The sequence below is a fragment of the Phyllostomus discolor genome, chromosome 5, assembly GCF_004126475.2.
Source record: "Phyllostomus discolor isolate MPI-MPIP mPhyDis1 chromosome 5, mPhyDis1.pri.v3, whole genome shotgun sequence".
In the NCBI taxonomy this organism is placed as follows: domain Eukaryota; kingdom Metazoa; phylum Chordata; class Mammalia; order Chiroptera; family Phyllostomidae; genus Phyllostomus; species Phyllostomus discolor.
In genome coordinates this window covers 148,340,184-148,356,612 of record NC_040907.2, presented here as the reverse complement: position 1 = coordinate 148,356,612, position 16,429 = coordinate 148,340,184, and the positions used below count along the sequence as shown (strand labels likewise).

At 42.6% G+C, this 16,429-nt stretch overlaps 1 protein-coding gene across 1 annotated transcript in view; it reads right to left on the bottom strand.

Moving 5' to 3' along the window:
* HELLS (helicase, lymphoid specific) overlaps window positions 1-4,251 on the bottom strand; it is a 33,102-nt gene extending 28,851 nt beyond the window's left edge. The window contains exons 1-4 of the mRNA XM_028512892.2: window positions 4,104-4,251; window positions 3,568-3,689; window positions 1,929-2,051; window positions 1,396-1,452 (exon numbers count right to left, since the gene is read on the bottom strand). Of these exons, the coding sequence (XP_028368693.2) occupies window positions 1,396-1,452; window positions 1,929-2,051; window positions 3,568-3,689; window positions 4,104-4,134 (333 nt within the window). The 5' untranslated portion in view covers window positions 4,135-4,251. The remainder of the gene's footprint in view (window positions 1-1,395; window positions 1,453-1,928; window positions 2,052-3,567; window positions 3,690-4,103) is intronic.
* Window positions 4,252-16,429: the final 12,178 nt, after the last annotated feature.

The window sequence follows — 16,429 nt, the reverse complement described above, 5'->3', positions numbered from 1 at the left end:
ACAGTACCTGTACCTAACAGCTGGTTTAAGAATTAAGGAAAAACCTTTGAGGTTTAGAGTAGTACCTGACACATAATAAGTACTCAGTAAATGTTGGCTTTGTTATTCCTCATCTCACTAGCACAACTGTTCTTTTTACACTTCCCATCATTATGGTATTAAACAGCCCCATGTTAAAACATACTCTTCATACCCCAACTGGTGTGGCTCAGTCGATTGAGTACCGGCTTGTGAACCAAAGGGTCGCTGGTTTGAGTCCCAGTCAAGGCATATGCCTGGGTTGCCAGCCAGGTCCCCAGTAGGGGGCACACAAGAGGCAACCATACATTGATGTTTCTCTCCCTCTCTTTCTCCCTCCGTTCTGCTCTAAAATTAAATAAATAAAATCTCTAAAAAACAACATAACAAACTCTTCAAAAAGATCACATCTAAAATTTAGGCTATCCCTAAATGAATGCTCTAGCATCTGAAAGTAGATGACTATCTGCTTCAATTTTGCTCCACTGTTGAAGCTATGTACAAGCTACAAATCTAGATTACTGTTATCACTACAAGTTGATGTGGTGAGGCTGAAGGCACAAAGAAAAAGTAATAATTACAGGCTTCAAAAGTACTGGCCATTTATAAAATGCCTTGCAGTATAAAATATGCAGATTTTTCCTAGATAAGAAAGTAAAATCTTTTTTTTTTTTAAAGATGTTATTTATTTCCTTTTAGAGAGAGGGGAAAGGAGGGAGAGAGAGAGAAACATCGATAGGTTACCTCTCACACACCCCTAACTCGGGCCATGGCCAGCAACATAAGAACAGTTCCCTGACCGGGGGATTGAACTTGCGACCTTTCAGTTTGCAGGCCAGCGCTCAATGCACTGAGCTATACCAGCCAGGGCAAAAAGTAAAATCTTGTATATATAAAATACAGTCCACAGAATAAAATGAAGGCATACTTGATAGAGCCTTCCTTTCTTATCTAAAATACTGAGAAACAGTTTTACATGTTGCTATGCAGTTTGTAACAAAGACAAATTATCAGATAAAGGTTAAAAGTAAATATGTGATCGATCAAGTTAAAAGAACACAAGAGAAGTGATGTATCAATTCAATGTTTGTATATAAAAATATGGAAAACAGTGTGGTGATTGCCCAGGTGGTGGGGGCTAGGCAGAGATAAGAGAGGGTAAAGGGGAGATGAATAGCGATGGAAGGAAACCTGACTTTGGCGAACACACAACACAATATAGGGTGATGTATTATAGAATTATACACCTAAAACCTATGTAATGTTATTAACCAATGTCACCCCAATAAATTCAATACAATTAAAAACAAAGACACAAAAGAATTTCTTCAAAATTAAGGTAACACATGTAACATATTTTAGCTTACTATGCATTACCATAGTAAGTTTGGAAGATTCCTTTTTTCTCTCTAATTTCTCTTTCTTCTTCTGTTCCTGTAAAATAAATTTCCTTAGTGTCAGAAACAGAAATGCAAAATATAAAACACATCTCAAATAATTTATGTTCATGCAATGGAATGTTTCTCAGCAATAAAAAGAATGACCTACTGAGTAAACAATATAAGTGAATCTTAAAAATATGCTGAACTAAAGAAGCAAGACACAAAGAGTGTTATTTTCCATGTGGCCCCATTTATATGACATTCTAGAAAAAGGAATTATTAATCTATAGTGACAAAACAGAATCAACAGTTGCCCACAGCCAGGCCTGAGGATTACTCAACAAGATTAGCTTTGGGGAATGATGGAAATGTTATCTTCATTGTGCTGATGGTCACAGAAGTCTACACACTGGTCAAAAATCATTAAACTATAAACTTAAAATGTGTTTTATTACACGTAATTTCTACTTCAATAAAGCTGGTTTTAAAAATGCAAGCTATTAGCTGTAATCAATCACGTATACGTACCTCTAATTGTTGCTGTTCCATTTTAGTCAATAAAAATTTAGAGTAGATATTGCTTTTTTCAAGCAAATGTTGAAGTCTACGGTACCGAATATCCACAGACTCCCTATCCCAACACATGCGAGCCTATCCAAAGAGAAAACTTCCATAATTATTCAAGTTTTCTGACATACATTGATTTTTTACATAAAGTTTAACAAAACTGACTAAATAATTGCTCTTTAGGTTTAATATATTTCATGTAATTAATTTAAAAATATTTTAATATTAATTCATTTACTAAAAATACTTTTTTCCAAACCCAAAACTAGAATAGCTGGGAAAAAAATATGATTCTTCGATTCAAGAGGCAATCTGGTCACATGTAGCTTGCATACCGAAATATTGAAATTTCAGACACTGTACATATGTTTTTGTGTTTTTTTTTAATAATTTTTTTTAACATTTTATTTATTTTTAGAGAGGGAAGGGAGGGAGATAGAGAGAGGGAGAAACATCAATGTGTGGTTGCTGGGGGTTATGGCCTGCAACCCAGGAATGTACCCTGGCTGGGAATCGAACCTGGGACACTTTGGTTCCCAGCCCGCGCTCAATCCACTGAGCTATGCCAGCCAGGGCTACTGTACATATGTTTACTGGCATTTACTAAGTTAAAGGTCCCTTTTAAAAACATTTGAAATTAAAATTAGAAAGTGCCTCGCAACAAATGCGCATGAGGAATTAACAATACGAAAAATCATTGCTGTTGACATAAAACTACAGGGAACCATCTGATTCATTACTTATCCTTGGAGTGCATTACTTCACAATATAAGCAGTTCTGTAATTCCAGGGAATTAACTCAACTCGAATGTGTATTTCCTTAGCGGGGTCTAGGGTTAAGGACACAGACTCTTGAGACAGGCACGGTTTCCAATCTGAGTTCATCAATGTGTGGCCCTCAGCACCTGAGTTTTGTCCTATGTAAATAGAGGTATGAAAAGTACCTATATCGTCATAATATTGAGAGGGCTAAGTGAATTACAACACAATCACTTATTAGGCAGTAGGTAAGAGGTGGTGGCTAGACAGCATTCTTTCTCTTGCACATGCAGAAATTAAGCAGGAGGATGGGACTTCATTATTGAAGTGAAATGTATTTCAGAATTGACTTTTCAAAAGGTTAAAACTTCTTTTAGTAACCTACAGAATAGATACTGCATGCGTGAAAACCACAAGTGTAGCAACTTACGGAACAAAGCACACCACAGTTTAACCTTAAGAATCTTCCCTAGGAACAGTCCAAGAAAACAAAAAAGCAAATCGAACACTTAGGTGGAAAACTGGGCCGAAAGAACTATCAACTTCGGAAGAATTATAACGGCTAACCAAGCAACTTGAAATGCTCACTTCAGAGAGAGATGAGGCCCCGTCATAGGCCAAACTTCCCTCTCACTGAAGCACCCTGCAAAGTACGTGCAAAAGTTTCTGAAAGATAGTATCTGTAAACATACACAGGATGAATAACAAAGTCCCTTTTTTAAAGTTTATGGAAAAAAAAAAGACTGGGGAAACCAAGGAACCCACCCCCCCCCCCCCCCCCAGGAAGAAGCATCAGGTTACCACTGGCTTTAAGGTCGACAAACTTCATTCCTGGAGTTACCTTTTCCAGCATCTTCCGCTCCCTCTCAAGCCCAGCAGCCTCAAGCTGTTCTTCCTCCTCTAGCATGGCTGAGGTAATCACGGCAGGCTCCGGCTCTCCCACCTTCTCAGGAGCCAGGGGCCCTGGGGAGGAAGAAGGCTTCCAAATTGCAGTTTTAAAAAAAGCTTACCAATTACTCAACTCCCACATAAAAACCTCTCCCTCCTTCCCAGATGCATTCGAGACAAACGCCTAGCACTCATGGAGAGACGCCTGCGGCACCTCCGAAGAGACACCCCAGGTTTTCACCATGTCAACAAGTCACCTGGACCCCAGCTTACAAATTGGGGAGCTCGGGAAAATGCAGCTCTCCCATGTAAAATCTCCTACATCGTGCGCCCCCAACTCACTCTTAACAGCTTCCTACTCCTTTTTCTCCTCATTCAATGCCCGGGGTAAGCTTTTCCCTCACAGGTTCCGCGGCGGCTTCCATGCTGGGGTCCCCTCCGCCCAGGACGCCACCGCCCGTACCCAGAGAAAAGGTTCTCCTCACTCACCGTCGCTGCTTTTGGGCTGTTGAGCGGGCATGGCTGGACACACACTCTGGTACCAAGTCTCCTCTTCTCAGAACGTGCAACGCTGCCGCGCTTCAGCCTCTCACCTGCCGCTGGCCCGAGTCTTCTCTGCAGTCCCAGCGAAAGGGAAAAAGCGCGCTTCTCTTTCGCGGGGAAACAATGTCATCTCGCGATACTTCGTGCTCCCCGCCCCTACCCCCCGCCCCAACCCCCCCGCCCCAGCCTCCCTTGGTGCGAGATTTGGCTCAGAAAACCCACCTGGGCGATGGTTAGCATTTATTTAGATTTCCGTCTTCGGGAAACTACTTTGTGCTGCATAAGTCAGCATTTAATTAGCTGCGATACTGGGCGAGTCTGCCTACTACGGAGAACCGTTTCCTCACGTGCTGGATGATACTTGAATAGCTCTCTCAATAGTTTTGCAAGGCGTCTGCACACACTGGCTGATGTGGTTAAATTCCGCAAACTGATGATCCTTCTAGGTAGTAAATATGTAAGAGTACCCACGTGAGAGTGTCAGAAACAAATATTGGCAAGCTCGCCTGCCATCCGCAGTCAACATTTTGAGTGAAAATTCCCCAAAAGGACCCAGAAAAAAGCTTTTTTTGTGGGTGGGGTGGCAGAGAAAAATAGCAAATCAAGAATAAGGTAGAGTTCAAGAAAGTTGTTTCAGGATAAGAGAGAACTGAATGCAGTGATAAACCAAGCGTTGAGGCCGGTAGAAAAGCAAGATTTGGGAATTCAATATGCCAATAATTAGGGTGTGCACAGGTTTTTTCTTGTCTCTGGTGGCTTCAACCTTCAGTCCCTTCCCTGCTTTCATGTCTGCAACCCTTCTAACAAGTTCCTGTTTTCCCCTTCCCCCTACCTCAGAATTTATGGCATGCCTGCCATGTAACTAACTACCTGTTTCCTTCATTTCTGACTCCCACAACTATAACAATTGAATTTGTACAAAATCTATGGATTTACAATGCACATCTGTAGCAACCTTCATAACAGAGATTAGCAGAGATTATTTTTATTCCTACCCTATAGTGAAAAAAACTGATGCTTAGAGAAAAATTGGCTTCTCCAGAAACCTGCAGTCACTTCTGGATAAAACAGGAGTCAAACCCAGGTCTTTTGACTCCTTGTTCAGTAATTTTTTTTTAATTTTATTGAATTTATTTGGATGACATTGGTTAATAAAATTATGTTTCAAGTGTACAGTTCAATAATACATCATCTGTATACTTGATTGTGTCCACCATCCAAAATCAAGTCACTTTCCCATAATTCAGTATTATTTTAAAATAAAATGTAGCCTCAGTTAATAATCACTCTTAAATACTATTTCATTCTAATCAAAGACAATAGCTACCAGTCTCACTTTACATAAGATTTTTGACCTTCATCAAACTACCCTCCAAAATTTCTTCCTTCCTGACTTTTGAAATACTGCTTTGAAGGAGTTTTTCCCTTATGTATTGAAAAATGTTTCCTTGTTCCTTCTTTTGAATTCAAATGTGGCCCACTTTCCAAATTTTTCCTCAGTCTACTGTTTTTCTCTATTTACTTTGCTCCTTGTAGCAACTATGATACAGGCTTTATGCTCAGATCAAGTCTGACAATCTCCCTTCTAATTCATCAGAGACAGACTGAGGAAAATTTGCCCCAACACCCATGAGCTAGAGTTCAAGGCAATTTCATTGACTCTCAAAGGACAGACATTTCATGTAACATCTGGCCCTATACTTGTCAACATGAAGTGCACTGTTGCATTTCCCAACCTCGGTTTGCCATTATGCAGATCTTCAACTTTAGTTCATTCACTTCTATTTAAGGGCCTACATTTAAATGTCTCCTGGGCACTAGAAACTTTTCTAACTGAATAGCAATGAACAAGACAGACAAGATTCCTGTTGCTATGGAACTTACCTAAATGTGTGTGGGAGGGAGTATGTGAGACATACTCTGCAAAATATTAGGTGGCAGTTCAGCCTAACTGGGTACTTATTTGAGACTGGGTAATCAGGTTATTTGAGGAAGTGACAGACATTTAAGGTGAGAATCAATGTCCAGCAGTCAGCTATCACAGGGATAGTCCACAAGCAGTCCAAGAATCTACAGCTTGTACAAAGGAACTGAAACAGGAATAAGATTATTAGAAGGGCAGTATGATTGAAGCAAAATTGGCAAGGGGGAGTGCAACAGTGCACTTCATGTTGACAAGTATAGGGCCACAAAAAGAGGAAGACCATCCAGATAAGGCACTGATATTTTCTTCTAAGATGTTATATGTCATTATTTTCCCCTACCCATACTAAATGTCTTCCTCTTCTAGAATCCTTTCATATTAATGACTTCACCATTCATCCCATCATAAAAGTAGAAAAAAAAATCCAAAAAAACAAAATGACTGCTCCCTCTCGCTTACATCAGATGACCCCACTTTCTGCCTACCTCGAACACTAAACAATAGCTAAAAGAACTCTCCTTTCAAATTCCTAACACCAAATTTACAAACCCACCTGCATCTGAAAACCTTTTCTACTTTCCCTCCAGTTATGCTCTGGATCCATCCCCCTACAGCCTATTCAGGAAATTTAAGATTACACATTATCCATTCTATTTCTTAAACCTTTACTTAACACTTTCCATTCACATTTAAATACTCAAATCTCTTCCATCTTAAAAAAAAGTTAAGAGGCAATCTCTATTCCCACCAATTTATTATCTGCTCTTTTCCTTTTTACAGCTAACTTTAAATTTATCTACATTAGCAATCTTTAATTTTCCTGCCTCCCACTGATTCTTCAACCACTTGTCTGGCTGACCCAGTCAAAACACACCAGTATAACTAAGGAAATCAATAACCTACATGATGTGAAATTTAATGAACATCTCTTTTTTTAAAACCTTTATTTACTAATTTGAGAGAGAGAGAGAGAAATGAAGGGAGAGAGTGAGAGAGAAATATCAATTTGTTGTTCTACCCATCCATGCATTCACTGGTTGATCCCTGACCAGGGATCATCCCACAACCCTGGTGTATCCGTATGATGCTCCAGCCAACTGAGATACTGAGCTAAGACATCTCAGTCCTAATCTCAACCTCACTGCCACATAACACTATCAGACACTCCTTTAGGGAAGGACACTTCCCCCTCATTCTTCACATATTCCTATTTCATTCTCTTCTACCCAACCTTTAAAAATATTTGAGTTGAGTTTCTAGTTAATGAATAATCTCTCTAATAGAAATATTCTAAATACAAGTTTATTGAAGAATGGTCGAAATAAAAACAACCTATTTACCTAGATCCATCATGGGTAGTGCCAAGTACTATTTTGGGCACTAGCGATCCAGCAGTTAAAAAAAAAAGAAGAAGACAACGACCCTGGCTGGTGTGGCTCAGTGGATTGAGTGCCAGCCTGCAAATCAAAGGATTGCTCGGTCCATTCCCAGCCAGGGCACATGCCTGGGTTGTAGGCCAGATCCCCGGTAAGGAAGGGACACACAAAAGGCAACCACACATTGATGTTTCTCTCTGTCTCTTTCTCCCTCCCTCCCTCCCCCACTCTCTAAAAAAGATAAATGAAGTATTTTAAAAAAAGAAAAAGAAGAAGAGCCCTGGCTGGTGTGGCTTGGTTGGTTGATGTGTTCTACAGTAGACCAACAGGTCATTGAATCTATTCCCAGTCAGGGAACAGGCCCAGATTGCAGGTTTGATCCCCAGTTGAGATGCAAAGGAGGAAGCAAACAATTGAGCAACCAATTGGTGTTTCTCTCTCACATCAATGTTTCTCTTCCCCCTCCTCTTTGTCTCTCTCTCTAAAAGCAATGAAAAAATATGTCCTTGGGTAAAAATTTTAAAAAAATTTAAATGACACAGTATTTCTGACCTCAGAGTTTACACTGTAGTGAAAACAATATACAAACAACTATAGAAAACACTGTCAGCTAGTGATAATAGATATTATAAAGAAATATGAAGCAAAGTAAGGTCATGAGAATGACAGAGATATTTACAGAAAACCAGACTCTGAGGAAGTAACATTAAGCAGGGGCCTGAATGAAAAAGAATATAAGTCATGCAAAGTCCTAGGCAAAAACATTACAGAGGAAACAGCAAGGTTGGCAGATTGAGAGAAAGGACAAGAAATCCATCAGGCCTAGAACTGAGTTAATGAAGTTTAGTAGTAGTTGAAATTGTAGAGACAGGCAGAAGCCAGAACAGCTAGGACCTTGTAGAGCAGGGTAAAGAATGGATTTTTGTTATGAGGAATGCCACAAGAGGGTCTTGGTAAGGAAATGACAGAATTTATGATCTTTTAAAAGGTCATAAACCATGTAATTCAAAGTTTGATGAGAGACTTCCGGCCAAGATGGAGGCATAGGTAGATACACTGTACCTCTTCCCACAACCAAAAGAAGGACAACAAATTAAAAACAACAACAACAACAACCAGAACTGCCAGATAATCGAACTGTAGGAAGTCTGACAAGCAAAGAGTTAAAGAAGAAACATTCATCCACACCGATAGGAGGGGCAGAGATGGGCAGCTGGGTAGAGAGGACTCCAGGCAAGGTGGCGGCTGGCAGACTGGGATGGGCAAAGTGGCAGCTGGCGGGCAAGGCAGCAGCTGGCGGACCCAGCGAGGCGGCGGATTGTGGACTGAGCAATCCCACATTCGAGTACAGATAAACCGGGAGAACAACTAGGGAGTGAGACAGATTTCGCAACTCAGGGTTTTCAGGGAAATAAAGCCTCAAACCTCTGATTCAAAACACCTGTGGGGCTTGAGGCAGCAGCAGGAGAAACACCTGGCCTCACAGGAGAGTTCGTTGGAGAGTTCACTGGAGAGACCCATAAGGTCCTAGAACATTCTAATACACAAACCCACTGACCTGGGAATCAGCGCCAGAAGGGCCCAATTTGCTTGTAGGTAGCAGGGGAAGTAACTGAAAACCCGCAGAGAGCAGAGGAAGGGGCATTGTTCCTCTCAAACCCCTGCCCCACATACAGTGTCACAATGCAGCAAAAATTGGTGAATACCTAAGGCTCTGTCCCTTATTACATAACCAGCAAGCAGAGACCCCCCCCCACCAAAAAATGGCCCAAATGAAATAACAAATCAAAGCTCCAGGAAAAATACAACTAAGCAACAAAGAGATAGCCAACCTATCAGATGCACAGTTCAAAACACTGGTAATCAAGATGCTCACAGAATCGGTTGAATATGGTCATAAATCAGATGAAAAAGTGAAGGCTATGCTAAGTGAAATAAAGGAAAATGTACAGGGAACCAAGAGTGACAGGAAGGAAACCGGGACTCAAATCAACAGTGTGGACCAGAAGGAAGAAAGAAACATTCAACGAGAACAGAATGAAAGAACAAGAATTCAAAAAAATGAGGAGAGGCTTAGGAACCTCCAGGACATCTTTAAACATTCCAACATCCAAATCATAGGGGCACCAGAAGGAGAAGAGGAAGAGCAAGAATTGGAAAACTTATTTGAACAAATAATGAAGGAGAACTTCCTGAATCTGGCAAAGGAAATAGACTTCCAGGAAGTCCAGGAAGCTCAGAGAGTCCCAAAGAAGTTGGACCCAAGGAGGAACACACCAAAGCACATCATAATTACATTAGCCAAGATTAAAGATAAGGAGAGAATCTTAAAAGCAAGAGAAAAGGAGACAGTTACCCACAAAGGAGTTCCCATAAGACTGTCAGCTGATTTCTCAAAAGAAACTTGACAGGCAAGAAGGGGCTGGAAAGAAGTATTCAAAACATGAAATGCAAGGACCTACATCCAAGATCACTCTATCCAGCAAAGCTATCATTTAGAATGGAAGGGCAGATAAAGTGCTTCTCAGATAAGGTCAAGTTATAGGAGTTCATCATCACCAAGCTCTTATTATATGAAATGTTAAAGGGACTTATCTAAGAAAAAGAAGATAAAAAATATGAACACTAAAATGACAACAAACTCACAGTTATTAACAACCACACCTAAAACAAAAACAAAAACAAACTAAGCAAACAACTAGAACAGGAACAGGACCACAGAAATGGAGATCACATGGAGGGTTAGGAGGGTTAGCAGCAGGGGAGTGAGAAGGAAAAGGTACAGAGAATAAGTAGCATAAATGGTAGGTAGAAAATAGACAGGGGAAAGTTAAGAATACTATAGGGAATGTAGAAGCCAAAGAACTTATGTGTATGACCCATGGACAGGAACTAAAGGTGGGGAATGTGGGTGGGAGGAGGTGTGCAGGGCAGAGGGGAATAAAGGGGGAAAATAGGACAACTGTAATAGCATAATCAATAAAATATATTTTTAAAAAGTTTGATGAGAATTGCTTCGTTTTCAAGTGCTTCCATAAGTGGCTTCAAAAATCAAATCATAAGAAATATTACCACAAAGTAATGAAAAATTACCTTCTTGCAGCACAATTTATTTAAAAATTAATTAGTATTAATAGAACAAACCCTTTCACTTTCCAGTTTATCTTCTCAGGTTAAAGTCTAAACACAGCATTCAAAGCTTTTTAAAACCCACAGAAGTTTTAATCAAATAAATTCATTCCTTTTCAAAGTTTCTTAAGAATATAGATGCTAAAATTAAAAGTCATGGGATTTAGGTGTGTGTTGCCACCCTTCAAGGCCAGGCAGGTTCACGGTATTCGTGCAGATGGAAAAATATTCATGGAGCTGTTGAGATGTCGGCCATGCCTTTATTCATGGGTGGGTGAGCCATGCACTCTGCAAACTAAGTGTCTATATGCATGTCTCATGTTATGGCCCCTGCTCCCCAGAGTACCACCTGTCCCCTTGCATGTCTTTTATCATCATCCCCCTGGCAGCAGGGAGTCCCTCCCCGTTTAAGTACTAGAGGGGAACAAAGCCAGAAAACTGCCAGAACATGACATAACATAAGAGAATTCTGTATATGTAAGCTCACTTCATGTTATGGGAACAGTTTATTGGACCCAGTCTCAAGGCTATAAGAACACTAGTTATCAGTCCCCTCCAAGATTATGGGAACACTGTTTCCCTTAGCTACCCAGACACCTGAGCCAGATTACCTTCACTTACCCTACAATCCACCCCCTCTGGGTTCCTTACATTACAATCTACTTGAGGATGTCTTCTGCAAGGTTCTTTGGTGAGGAGGGCAGAGCCCTGCACCCATAACCCACAACAACAGTACAGGCTACAGCAACAAGCAAGCAAAACACAAGCACTGCAGCAGCAGCCATACAAGTTTCAACCACATACAGCCAAAACACAGGTACCAGGTCACCCCTAGGTACATGGCCAGTCCAATTCCCATACAAGTAAGGCCACTCATGTGAGCCACCCACCCAGAGGGTCTCAGGGGGAACTGTAGCCCTCGCATCATTCTGCACCTCCGAGCAATGTCCAAGAACATGGGTCTGACACAGACCTGTTGGAGTTCAGCCCCCCTGGGTTTGTCCTTTGGAGTTCTCAATACAAAAGGGCACTGGTCCAGCCAGCTTCCACGGTCTCAGCTATGAGCCACCCCAAGCCATCCCATATGGAGTGGCTGCTTAACAGCCTGGGCCAGGCACACCACTGCTTCTCCCCAACATAGATGTCAGTCCAGGTAGCATTCCACAAGGGATGTTAGCTGTTCCACTGGTTCTGAAGCCAAGTCCAGTTTGAAACAGAAATAGGAGAGATGTACCATGGGAGGCCAGTCAACATGCTCAGGGGAATTCAGTCCAGACCCAGAATGCAGATTGGTTGGCCACTGAGGCATAGGTATGAACCCAGTCCACTAAGGTGTTACCTTGCACTCTAAGGGCGAAAAGACAAAGTAATTATAGGCACCAGTAAAGGCAAGTCACGTCTCTCTAGCAATATACAAGCCAGCTTCTGGTCAGCCGATAAGACAGTAGCTGGCAGAGGGGGTCTTCCTGGGCATGAACACTAGATCTTTTGTTTCTCAACTGGGGGTTCAGCATCTATTTGCAATAACAGGGGAGAATTCATAAAGGGTCATAGGGGAATCACAAAGGTGCCATAAAGAAGCATTTCATGGTCTGCTGGCCCTGCCTGGTTTCAGAAGCTATAACCTCCCCATGGCTAAAGCTGAGTGACCAACCTTGGGCCATAAGCCACTAAGGAGAAAAAGCTTATCTCCCTGTCAGGGTCACCCCTTCTGCCCCTTTTACTTGCCTGACCCCCAGTGCATGATTGGTTAGCCAATGACGGGTAAGATTCCTCAAGGGAGGGACGACCTAAGACAGGCATAGTTACGGGCACCCTCAAGGAAGGACTTGGGGGGCTGTAGAAAAAGGGGGTGATGGATTCTCACCCCTTGCCTTTGACATAGCCCAAGTCCTCATTCTGTCTGCAAGAAGTCTCCTAGTCTCTTGGCTGCCTTACTTCCCCCATCTGACTTAAGCCTGAAACAATGTGGTGCAGCCCTGGGCAGGAACAGGAGGTTCCCCAGGGCAATCAGGCCTCGGAAGGAATGCGTAGTCTTGTGAAACTGCTTTGCTAAGAATGTCCTCAATTTTCTGATAAGGGTCTGAGCAGAATATGAGTTTGTTTCCGGAAGTTTTGTAGCCCTTTAGCTAACAGACCCTGACTCAGAATAAGCCCTTGTAGTTCTTTGTATGTTATCTATTGTGTGATCCTTACTGCCTGAAAATGATTGATGAGCTTTACCTGCATTTCTGTGCAAATTGAACCCAATAAAAGCCCATTGAGAAAAAGGCTCTTAGCCCTTCTCCTTTGAGAGATCAGCCACCTTTCCTCCCCAAGCAGATCATGTCTTGGTAGACTTATTCTCATCTGTGGTGGCTGGGGGGTGGAGGGCTACAGGCAGAGCCCCCCGCCGACTAGACTAGATATGTCACCTTTAAGACTGGGGGCCATGTCCCAATCATCCAGGGCACTATTTGTAAATCTCTCTCCACCCCTTAACCCCAAGGGGCAACAAGAGCCACCCAGCAAATGTGCGGGGCTTTGATTTCTCAAGGCCACATCCAAGTGGCTGTTTGTCCTCCCTCCAGGCCTTCCGGAGCAAGCAGGAGAATATTCCCATTTTCCCATGCCTGGTTTCAGCAAGGTATCCTTAGTCTGTACCTGCAGCTGACTTGGAGCAGCAGTCCCATGGAATAACACTTTCACCAGAGTCAGGCCCCCCTTCTGACTCCTGTCATTTAGAGTCTGGAGGACAGTCCACAAGAATTTTGTCCAACCCCTCAGCATAGAGATGACAGCTGCAACTCGCAGGCTCTGCTTTAAGAAACCATTGTTCCATTCAATCGTTCCAGCAGCTTGGGGATGATAGGCTACATAAAATTTCCAGTCAATCTGCAAGTCCTGAGCCCACTATTGGACCAAGGCCCCAGTAAAATGCATTCCCTGATCACTTTCAACGATTAGGGGTTACCCATAAGCAGCACATAACTGCTCCAGCACAGCAGACCAATCACTGCTTTCTGATTTGGGTGCTGTGTGGGATAAGCAGCTAAAAATCCTGTGGCCATGTCCACACCTGTAATAGCATACGTATATCCCTTTGAACTAGTTAGGGGCCCAATTATATCCACCTCCCACTCAGTTAGTGGTACCCATCCCCGCACTACCTGTCCAGAAGTTCCCACAGCCCTTTGGGGATGCTCTCATGAGTAAACAACACAGGTCTCACAAGCTTCTTGTACCTCTGCTAAGGTGACAGGTAACCCCCAAGTTTTGATAGTGACCCACATGGTCTTCTGCCTAGCATGTAAGAGGCGACAGTGTAGCCACTGGGCTACTTCCCTTCCTGAGGGACTGGCAGGTACCATTTCTAGCCATCGCACCTTGGCTAGGATATTAGGCTCATCATTCCCAGGGGAAGCAAGAGATGCATGTCCAATAACATGATTTAAAGTGATTTCTTTCTGGTGGCCTAATTCCCATAAGTCTTGCCTCAAAGCCTGTCCCCACAATGGTCTATGCATAACCATCCATTTATTTGCATGTCATGTAGGGATCCATAATGTTAGCCCCTGGTACACTGCCCAACTCTCAGTGTAATAGTCAGGGGTAGGGCTTCGTTGGCCGCCACTATCCAAACAACACGGAGTTCAGCCCATTGACTGCTTTGCCCCATACCTGTGTCAAACCAGATAGTCTGTTTCTGGTTGGACAGCCACAGCAGTCCACATAGCAGGCTGGACCTGGCTGGATCCATCAGTGTACCATGCATCTGAGGGAATGAGTGCCTGCCCCTCCCAGAAGGGGCTAGTTTCTACTTCCTCTATAGGGACAGGAACAGTAGATTTCTCATCTACATAGATAACTGAACCTAATACTTCCTGTAGTTCAGCCCACAAAGGGCTAGTGGACAGAGTACTCCTTTACTGCAGATAAGCCCCCCACTTAGCCCGCATGGGCGTCTGAACCATCCCACTACAAGGCTTGGCCATCCCGTCCTGGACCCACCCTGCAATGGGATACGTGGTCCTAACTGGTGCAGTTCCTGTTATGGCCTCTGTGGCCAACAGGGCAGCATAACTATAGCCAGCTGCTTTTCAATTAAAGAGTATGGTACCTCTGCTCCTCCTTTCCATAGTTGGGACCAGACACCCAAGGGCTGATGGAAGCCATTCTGATCACTGCCACAAACCCTATCCAAAGCCTTCCTGTGTCACATGCCCATTTAGCTCATAGGTTCTAAAAGGATCCACAGACTTAAGCCTTCAAGGCTTTTTTTCTCTGCCTCGGAGGTTGCGTAACTTCTCAGTGTCAGGAAGTGCAATCTCCTCTTCTTCAGCCTTCAGGGCTTCTGCTCCCTTTTGGGGCTCTTGGGACTTCACTGTCTTAAAGCATAGTCTCCATCTCAGCTTGCAAAGCTGAAGGAAACACCCAGCCCATGGCCCCCACAGCTGCAGAGGCACTGGGCTTTTCTAGGGTCTTCCCTACCATCCACAGGGCTTTCTCCACTGTGTTGGGTGTGCCCATGACATAGGGCCAGTGATGGGGTGGGAGGCCAAGCTTCCAGGAGCCCTGCCACCAAATACTACCTGCCTGTGATGGGCCACTCCAAGCCCCCCTCCAGGGGTGCCTGCTCTATAGCATTCTGTGATGAATCCTGCTAACTATGCCAGTTGTATTGCCACCCTTCAAGGCCAGGCAGCTTCATGGTATTCATGCAGATGGAAAAATATTCACAGAGCTGTTGAGATGTCTGCCATGCCTTTATTCATGGGTGGGCGAGCCATGCACTCTGCAAACTGAGTGTCTATATGCATGTCCCATGTTGTAGCCCCTGCTTCCCAGCATGGCATTCATTGTAGCACCTGTCCCCTGCATGTCTCTCATCATCCCCCCGGCAGCAGGGAGTTCCTACCTATTTAAGTACTAGAGGGGAACAAAGCTGGAAAACTGCCGGTCATTACGTAACGTAACAGAATTCTGCAAGTGTAAGCTCACTTCATGTTATGGGAACAGTTTATTGGACCCAGTCTCAAGGCTATAGGAACACTAGTTATCAGGCCCCTCCAAGGGTATGTGAACACTGTTTCCCTTAGCTACCCAGACACTTGGGCCAAAAAGCCAGACTGCTTCCACTTATCCTACAAGGTGATAATCAAAATAAATCATCTACTTACAATATTGATTATTAATACTCCCTAGTCAAGGAAAACTTAAAAGTTTTACTTTCTGCTTTTATACTACCAAGTGCATAGTATTATGCTTGAAGATGAAAAATGAGAACAAATGTATATATACCACCGTTGTCAATTTTATATACTGTCTGTATTTATTATTTACAATTTCATTACAAAAGTGATTTTCCAAATACATTGCAATTGTACAAAAGTCATTTTACCTTAAATAAAATCATGAAAGTATTGTTTACTTAAGTTCAGCAAATGAAACACTTCCGCAATGCAATTTTTAAAATTCAAACTTCCTTCCTGGTGTTTATTAAAAAATAAACCCAACCAACAGAATGAAATACACATAGTAAAACCTCATTATTTGGAATCAAGGGAAGATCAACATGAATGGTGGAATGTTCAGAAAGATGCAATTTTGCTAACTTTTCAAGCCTGTTAACTTATATGTAGCCTATTAAAATATTAAGACTCAGTGCTTGGTACACAATCAGAACTTAACAAATGTTTGTGCATTCATCAAAGTACAAAGCAAATAACTTCTGTTACAATTAACCCTCTAGTAAGCAAAAAACATTTTTAAAGGCCAAGGCTTTCCTCTCTCTCAGAAGTGGCTGGTTTCCCCGAAATCTTTTAAAAAACTACCTAATTTTTTGCTTGTTTTTACATATTATG